At 48.5% G+C, this 9,390-nt stretch overlaps 1 protein-coding gene across 1 annotated transcript; it reads left to right on the top strand.

Annotated features, from left to right (window-relative positions):
- The first annotated feature begins 2,162 nt into the window (after positions 1-2,162).
- On the top strand, positions 2,163-9,067 carry LOC136515333 (actin-100-like). Its single transcript, XM_066508959.1, has 4 exons — positions 2,163-2,385; positions 7,968-8,060; positions 8,656-8,824; positions 8,932-9,067. Exons 1-4 carry the CDS (start codon positions 2,163-2,165, stop codon positions 9,065-9,067), a joined length of 621 nt encoding a protein of 206 aa, XP_066365056.1.
- The last annotated feature ends 323 nt before the right edge of the window (positions 9,068-9,390 follow it).

Raw genomic sequence — 9,390 nt, forward strand, 5'->3', positions numbered from 1 at the left:
CACGGCACCACTCCCACTCGCCCCCAGCGTAACGTCAGTTAGCTCCTAGCGCATCTGCCAGAGGGCGAGGCTCTTCTTCAGTGCAAGCCTCAGGAGTGTCCCGCATCCTCCAATGCTGTGAAGGACAAGATGGTCAGTTTACAACAAAAATTTGTTAGAACGGAAGGATGAAAAAACTCTTAACTCACCTCGACGCCACTAGACGATGATGTTTTGGGGTTGATCCGCCCAACCCTAGCTATGCCTCATTGGCGTGGTGCCGCTTTGAGCCCTTCCTCTACTCGGAGGGTCCGGTTGAAGTGGAGCGGCTAGTTAACGCCAGCTCTAGGAGCGTCTCGGAGGGTCCGGTTGAAGGCCATGGCTCTTTAGGAACGCGATGGCATCAAGGATATTGCGCATCCTCTTCTTTTCCTTCTCGGGAGGTCTCCACAACCACACCTGTAGCGCCTCTTCAATGAGGAATCCGGTGAAGTCCGGCAAGGGGTCGACAGCATCGTTCTTCATGTAGAACCACTGCACATGCCACCCCTTGTTGGACCTCGACAGCTGGCAATTCATGTACTCATTGGACCGCTACCCCTGGAGGTGGATGCCCATGCATCCCATTGGCACCTGTAGGTCCCTAGCTCTATCTCTCTTCTTGAGTAGGGAGATGGAGAAGAAGTACCTCCATAGCTCAAAGTGAGGCCAGATCCCCAGATATCCCTCACACAGCGTGATGAAGGCCACGATGTGCTGGATCACGTTGAGATTTAGATGCTGCAACTTGGTCTGGTAATGGTGCAGCAGCCCCTAGAAGAACAGGTGGGGAGGAATAGCGAGTCCGCACTTATGGAAGGGCACGAAGGACACGATGTAGCCATCGAGCAGCGCCGGCACCTCCTCATGGCCAGGCATGAGCCACTCCGCTGTGTCGGTCCTCTTACGAAGAAGGCCATGCTTGACAAGGCCTTCCATGCGTGCATGGGTGATGTCAGAGCGATACCATGACTCCATGGGAAGCAAGGGCGGAGGAACAAAAGCTTCACTGATGGCGAAAGACCAAGGGTGGAGGAACAAGGATTTCGCTGGCGACGCGAGATCAAGGGGTGAACCATCCGCTTAGATTGATGTGCCTGTTGTGCCTTGTCACATCACCTCTCCAGGAATCGTGCACATGCCACCCCTAGCCATTCCTCGAAGGGCATGCTAGGCAATGGTTTGCCCCCTCGATGGGACAAAAACTACCACAGGTAAGAAGGGATACAGAGCTAAAAAATGCTCCCACGGCCTATTAAGGCCCAGGAGTTCAAAGGTTGGCCCACTGATGGGTTCACAATTGCTCCAGGGCACCTTTAGAGTGAGGGGTGATAAAGGATGGGCCCGCTAGTGGCTAGTACCCAAGCACACGAGTGCCACGGGCATCTCGGCCCACGTTCGAGTCTTGGCCAGAGTACGGTCCATGGTTTTTCTTCAAAAAAAGGTAATGGGCCCTTGGGGCTGGTCGAATGGACCTAAGAACTATATGGATTGGCTGCCAACAATCTAGAGTCGATCACTAGATGACTCATGTTGGACCCCCATGAATGAGAAGCTAGGACCCCACTCAAACTAGCCCATTAACAACTCACTGAGCACCATGATTCGTCTATCGAGGAAAACATGGCACGACTCAGGCCCTCCATTTTATCAAAAAATGCTTAAGGGAGGATGACCACAAGACGAGCTGACCCCTCGATTGGACCCTTGCTTCATGTGGGGGCTCAGGGGAAGTTGGACTCGTAAGGAGACCGAATATGCGGTCACATGACAATGGTGGTTTGATCGGATCCTAGGGAGGGATCAGAATCAAGAGCGATCTTTTCTGAACCCCCGAATCCCATAGCTGCATGCTCCCAAAGAGTCCGAACATGATGGAAAGGAATCATCAAGACATCCCGTGGCCCACAAAGGGAGATCAAAACCCTCATAATCCTTATGTCTGAAAAAGCCTTTGAAGGAGTATCCTACTCCTCCGTAGGCTCGGGGGCTACTGTTGGGTATTAGTATTAGGAATACCTAGGAGAAGGAAGCTGATGGCCACGAATGCTAACTCGCAAGGATGGTCAAGAGCGTGTTTGGTCTCGCCCGACCCCAAAGGTACTGGCTCTATGTTGCCTGACCCTGACGGTGCGGGCTCCATCATGCCTAACCCTGAGGGTGCAGGCCCCATCTCGCCAAACCCCTCGGGCATGAGCTCCATCATGTCTGACCCTGAGGGCATAGGCTTTATCTTGCCTAACCCTGAGGGCGCGGGCTCCATCATGCCTGACCCCAAGGGTGTGGGCTCCGTCCTGCCTGACCCCTCAGGCATGGAGTTTGCCTCACCAAACCCCTCGAAGGGGGATTCCACCTCGCCCAATGAGGGTCTGTACCACCCCAACCACTACTGGTCTAAGAGTACAAACCTAGGGTCAAACTTCTAACACCAGAAAGGGAGTAGGCGCGTCTTGACGTGACCCTCGACCATAATGGGCCATACCTAAGGACTCACGTTGCCAACAGTGTCAGGTGTGACATTACTATGCTACCTAATCCCTATATGGCTTCCAACGAGGTATATGCTAACCATGTCGCCTGCTGGGATAGAATGGAGTGCCACGACCGGCTGATGACGCCCGCGTATGGCTCCAGTGATAAACAGGGTCATGACACGAAGCCATCCTCATCATCATCTACAGGACTAGTGGGACCCATGTAAAGGAGATGAAGGGCGCCGCAACCCTAGAGGCCTTCTTCCTCCTCGCTTTTCTCTCTCTTTCTCTCATGTAACCTGTGCCTTCCCCTTTATCTATAAAAGGGGAAGCAGGACACTCCATGGATGGCTCAGCGAGCTCAATAAGACTCAACTCTGTTTGACCCTTTCACCAAAGACTTGGGACCTGCTCCCTCTCTCACCCATTTATAACTCCTACTACAAACTAGTGCCGGTAACACGAGCAGCAACAAACTAGACATAGGGACATTCCGCCCAAACTAGTATAAATTCTTGTGTCCTCTGAGCACACCATCCGGCCTAGACACGCAAATCACAAATTTACTAGTCGATGATTCGAAACACCGACACTTCCACACTTCACTACCTCTCTCACAATTATTGATTTGCTCAAACACCTTGGAATCAATGGCATTATAGGTGGTGTTGAGAGCCATTGTATTGCATTGCTTGTTGGCCTTATCGATGTTGGTGAGATTGTCCGGATCAAGAATCACATAGTAACTCTCGGTCACATCCCACACTTGATCATTGATTGAACCAAGATACATCTTCATTTTTCTCTTCCAATAATCATAGCATATGCCATCAAAGAATGGTGGTTTGCCCCCTACATGGTTGAACACAACTTGAGCCATAATTTGACACCGAGGTTGCTAAGCCTTCAATCAAACAGTGACCACGGCTCCGATACCACTTGAAAGGTCCTAATATGGCTAGAGGGGGGTGATTAGTACAAATTTAAATAGGCTATCTATTTAAATTTCTACAAAGCACTAGAGCAAAGTGATTAGTACAACAAATGGCTTAATGCAATTTTGCTCTAGCTCTACAAGGGTTGCAAGCCACCTACCCAACAATTCTAGTTACTATGATCACTAGGCACACAACAAGCTATGTCACTACTCACTAAGCTAGTGTGCTCTCAAAGACTAACTAAAGAGCCACACTAACTAAACTTACACGCTCTCAAAGACTTGCTACACTAAAGAGCTTGATAACTAGTTTACAAGAATGTAAAGAGTGAGAAGGGTGATTTATACCGCCGTGTCGGGAATGAACCCATCACAATATGTAGATGACCAATTATCGGAAGAAATTCAAAGAATCAATCACAATGGAGACACACGATGTTTCTCCCGAGGTTCACGTTCTTACCGACACGCTAGTCCCTGTTGTGTCAATGAACACTTGGTGGTTTGGTGGCTAATAGGTATCACACACCTAGCCCACCATAAGAGATGTCGCAAGAACCTACCCACAAGTGAGGTAGCTCAATGACATGAGTAATTTACTAGAGTTGCCTTTGGCGCTCCGCTGGGGAAGACACAAGACCCCTCACAAACAACCGATCGAGGTTGGAGACAATCACCAACTCCACTCAACGATCCTCCAATCACCGGGCCATCTAGGTGTTGGCAAACACCAAGAGTAACAAGCTCACAACCAGCCCAAATCACCCAACTAGTGCCACACGATGATGCAACTCAATGCAATGCACTAGAGGCTCTCTATTCTCACTCAAGATGATGAAATCAAGTGAACAAGTGAGTGGAGTGTGTTGCTTAGATTCCAAAGGGTATGCACAAGTGTACGAGGTGCCAAGGGAGTGGCCAAGGCCATCCACACCCTCTATTTATAGCCACATAAACAAATAGAGCCATTACCCCTGGGATCTGCTTTCTGCGAGGGCACCAGACAGGGGGTGACGGTGCCCCCAACAGTCGAATTCCAATGGCTAGTTGGTCACCAAACAGGGTGATGGTGGCACCAGACAAGGGGTGATGGTGCCCCCAACGATCAAATTCCAACGGCTAGTTGGTCACCGAACAGGGTGACGGTGGCACCGGATAGGGGGTGGCACCGGCCGAGCCCAAAAACACCCCTCTCTAGATAATTAGGGCGGTGCACCACCACACCCATGGCGGTGACCATGGCAGTGCCCCTCGGCTATAAATCCAATTTGCTGCCCTCGGGTGAAATAGGGCGGTGGCACCGGACAGGTAGTGATGGTGCACCGCCGTGCCCATGGTGATGAACACCGCCGTGTTTGGTGACTACCCCATAGTGGCCCTTCTCTGTCAGGTCCTAGTGGGCACTACCATAGGGGTGATGGTGCACCATACAAGGGGTGGTGGTGCCACCCAGGCACCACCACTAGCTCTTCGAGTTGCAAACTTTGTCGTGTTTTGATCCACGTCAACTCGAGCTGCTCCCCGCAAGTGATGCTAACTCTCAAAGTGTTTTCTCAAAACATATTAGAGCCAAGTTAGCATTTCTCAAAACATTTTCCATAAATATTTTCGCTTTCTCTCTGATGTGCACTAGGCCTAAATGCAATGCATGAAGTATAACACCTAATGACACTAGATGACTGAATTGTCTAGATAATAACCCCTCTTAATAGTATGGCTATCTATCCTAGATGTGATCACACTCTCTATAGTGTCTTGATCACTAAAACAAAATCCCTAATTATACCTTTGCCTTGATCTCCATAGGGTTTTATTTTTCTCTTTCTTCTTTTCCAAGTTGAGGACTTGATCATCATCACATGTGGCCATCTCATCATTTCATGTGATCAACATCACCATTTGAGTGCCACCATGCTCCTCGATTGGATTGCACCAACCTAGTTCATATCATCACTCATGACAAAGGTTAGTGCTTAGGTTTCATCAATTATCCAAAACCAAACTAGGGCTTTCACCAGCTCCACCTAGTCCATGCCCGCTGCGCCGCGCCGCCTACATGGCTACCAGCCTTGCACCGGTTCCACCTGTTCAAGCTCCACCCGGTCCACACCACTGTGATGCGCACATCCATGCCGCTACCGCCACCGCCGTGTGCGGCTGCCTTCCTTCTGTAGTTGCCTTGCTTCCGCAACCTAGAGGGCATGAGGCCCCCTACCGCCCCATCCAGCCCTATGCTCCACCACCTGCTGATCCCACCATTGCTAGGGAGGCCCCATGTAGCCCAGCAGAGCCATCCTCCCTAGCGCTGAAGCGCCCACCGAGGCCTCAACTAGACTCCTCCGCCACTGGAGTCGCGCTTTGGCTCCGCTGGATTCCTTCGCTCTTGCTTCGCCGGTGGCCTTGCCTGCTGCGTAGTCACCTCCATCTCTACGCAAGTTAACAGCTCCCCTCCTTTGTAGTTCTTCATCTGTACCGCCATTAGTACCATTCCTAGCATCTTCACCGTTGAAAGGTCCTAATATGGCTAGAGAGGGGTGAATAGCCTATTTAAAAAATCTACAAGATTACTAGAGCAATTTGATTAGTATGACAAACGGTGAAATGCAAACTTGCTCTAGCTCTACAAGGGTTGCAAGCCACCTACCCAACAATTCTAGTTGCTATGATCACTAAGAACATAAGAAGCTAAGTTGCTACTCACTAAGAGCTCTCAAACTTGCTACACTAAAGAGCTCCACTAGGTGGACTTAACTAGCAAGCAAAACAAGCTCTCAAAACTAATTACACTAAAGAGCTTGTTACAACTAGTTTGCAAGTAAAAGTGAGTGGAAGGCTTATACCGCCGAGTAGAGGGATGAACCAATCACAATATAAAATCCAATACAATCTCTGGGAGAATAAAAATGGGCAAGAGATGAGTAATTTTTCTTCCAAGGTTCACGTGCTTGCCGGTACGCTAGTCCCCGTTATGTCAACCAACACTTGGTCGTTCAGCGGCTAAGAGGTGTTACACGAACCTCATCCACATAATTAGACACTGCAAGAACCTACCCACAAGCGAGGTAACTCAATGACACGAGCAATTTACTAGAGCTACTTTGTGGCTTTTCGCCAGGGAAGGTGCAAGACCCCTCACAATCACCGGAGCCGGCCACGAACAATCATCAACACGTGCCGAAGCTCCTCCGCTGCTCCAAGCCATCTAGGTGATGGCAACCACCAAGAGAAACAAGAAATGCACAGCCACAACGATCTCCAAGTGCCACTAGATGCAATCACTCAAGCAAATGCACTTAGAATCACTCACAATCTCACTATGATGATGAATCAATGATGAAGATGAGTGAGGGGTGTTTGCTTAGGCTCACAAGGATGTATCATAGGTGAAAATGTCCAAGAGGGTGAGCCCAAGGTGCCCAAGTTCTATTTATAGACCCCTCACAAGATAGAGCTGTCGGGGTCTCGAGGGGTTGACCGGACCCAGCCAGAGTCTGGTCGGTCACCTAGCCAACCAGAAGCCGCCATGTCAGTCCCGTATTCAAATCCGACCATTGGCGCCTCGCGAAGAGATGACCGGACCCGAGCGCAGGTGAGACCGGACCCTTAACCCCCTGGGTCTGGTTCTAAACAGAGAGCTCCCGAGCGCCAAAAATGAGACCGGACCCAGTCCGATTCTGAGCAACCGGACCCACGCCTGAGTCCGATTCTCAGTAGCTAATCTCGCGTGCGCTATTAGCAGATGACCGGACCCTCCTGCCAAGATGACTGGACCCGCCGATCACCTGAGTCCAGTCGCGTCGAAAAGCACACAGAGAGGTTCTAGGAAGTTCGGACCGAGTCCGGTTTCCCTAGATCGGACCTAGACCTAGGGTCCAGTTCACCTCGCGCTGCCATGTTGCCTCCTACGCACCGCGCTCGCCACTGTGTCGGCGTCACCCTTCAACCGGACCCAGCAAACAGAGTCCGGTCAGACCCGTGACCTGGGTCCAGCTCTCAACTCGCCCTCTCGGCCACGCCAGAACACTGACCGGACTCTGGCAGTCAGGGTCCGGTCCTGACCATGCCAGGGTCCGGTCATAGATCAGCACCTCCTTTACTTTTTCTATCTCGTCAACCTTTTTGTCCTTGCTTTCAAGTTGCTAACCACAAAGTGTAGATCTCTTTGGTTTTGTTTTTCTGTTTCTTCTTTTTCACATTGGAGCTTGATCATCTTCATTTCATATCCACCTTCATCACCATGGACCTCTAAATTGCTCCACTACTTAGATTGGACCACCTTATCTAATTCACATACTTAGATCAAAGATTAGTCCTAGATTTTATCAATTATCTAAAACCAAATTAGGGCTTTCAGCCGTGCATCCATGATCATGCCCGAGGTCAACATATCAACGGCTATCAACCACAGAAGACGTGGCGGTACATGCTATCCCTTACCTTCGTTATATCCTTCAACCACACCTGCTGCAAAGTTTAATGCTTAAATTAATATCGATCTACGTCCACCCTTGCTTATAATTGCTTTAAACCTATTGCAGAAAGGTTAGTGCAGGTGCATGTGCTGGACCTCGCGACGTTTCTCCGCCTTATCCGCACAGATTGCAGTACTAGGTACAGCTCCATTGCTTTCGGTATGCCATAAATGACAAAACGATCAGTGTGTCATCATGCAGTACATCAAAATGGTAGATGACAACAAATGTTTTGTCATGGACAATCTTTGTTTCAATAGCAAAATTGTGCCAAAATATTTCCTGCATTTTACTGTGGCTTTCTATTTTCAAACTATACTTTCCCCCGTTCCTCAAAATCAAAATAACAGAAATATTTACATTAAATTTCTAGAGCAACAGCAGAAGAAAAAACAGGAGCAAAAGAAGCAACAGCAAACACAGAAGCAACCTAAAGATTACGTACAAGGACTTAAAGCTATACAATGGCAAGGGCAATATAGATGGAGTCATTAGCATTTTCTGAAGAATCTGATATGAAGGATCAGGTTATCTCTACATTCATTGAAATAGTTTGTACATGTGAGAATGTTTCTCTATGACTATATATAGTGCTGGCAACCAAATGGGTCTGTATCAGGGAATTTTGAAAACACTTAGATAAATACCTAAGGGGCAGTATGTTCCTGCAATGTTATTTTTTGCTTAAGTGAAGCTCAATTGCTGATATATTGTTGCTTACTCATACACAATCTGTTTTATGCTTCTATTTTAGTTGTCTTCGTGCGACATGCTGAAAAGGCAAGTATTTATGCACAGGTTATGAAGCTGGCCTTTGTTGCCCTTGATTACAAGCACGATCTCGAGACTGCTAAGAACACCTCCTATGTCCACAAGAGCTATGAGTTGCCTGATGGGCACGTCATCACAATTGGTGCAGAAAGGTTCAGATGCCCAGAAGTGCTTTTCCACCGCCGCTGATTGGGATGGAAGCTCCTGGCATCCAAGAGACCACCTACAACTCTATCATGAAATGTGATGTTGATATCAGGAAGGTTCTCTATGGCAACATTGTTTTCAGTGGTGGAACAACCATGTTCCCTGGCATTGCTGAAAGGATGAGCAAGGAGATTATTGCCCTTGCACCGAGCAGTATGAAAATCAAAGCAGTGGCGCCTGCTGAGTGAAAAGACAATGTTTGGATTGGTGATTTAATCCTTGCCTCAGTCAGCACATTCCAGCAGGTACTTTTAACATGGTCCTTTCCTGTTGTCATGCATTTATGATCTTATCGTGGAAATGGTTTCTATTTTTGTCAGATGATCAGATCAGTACCTCCACTTTTACTGTGTAGTATGCAGGCTTTTATTTCAAATTTGAAGGAAATGGAATTCAACCACAAGAAGATGTGCCCTTCAAAAGGTAAGCCTCCTAAATTGAAGTGCCATCATTCTATGATATCAGCAACTGCACTCTGTTTTATTATTTCAATAATTGTTATACAGACTTA

Source organism: Miscanthus floridulus, chromosome 17, assembly GCF_019320115.1.
Source record: "Miscanthus floridulus cultivar M001 chromosome 17, ASM1932011v1, whole genome shotgun sequence".
NCBI lineage: Eukaryota > Viridiplantae > Streptophyta > Magnoliopsida > Poales > Poaceae > Miscanthus > Miscanthus floridulus.

What these genes read in the sequence shown, in the direction of transcription:
- LOC136515333 (XM_066508959.1), top strand. Translation starts at nt 2,163, where the DNA reads ATGCCTAACCCTGAGGGTGCAGGCCCCATCTCGCCAAACCCCTCGGGC. An exon ending in TTCCACCTCGCCCAATGAGG is followed by an intron (nt 2,386 to 7,967) that starts GTCTGTACCACC and finishes AACCTATTGCAG; the next exon opens with AAAGGTTAGTGCAGGTGCAT. An exon ending in GTACAGCTCCATTGCTTTCG is followed by an intron (nt 8,061 to 8,655) that starts GTATGCCATAAA and finishes CTTCTATTTTAG; the next exon opens with TTGTCTTCGTGCGACATGCT.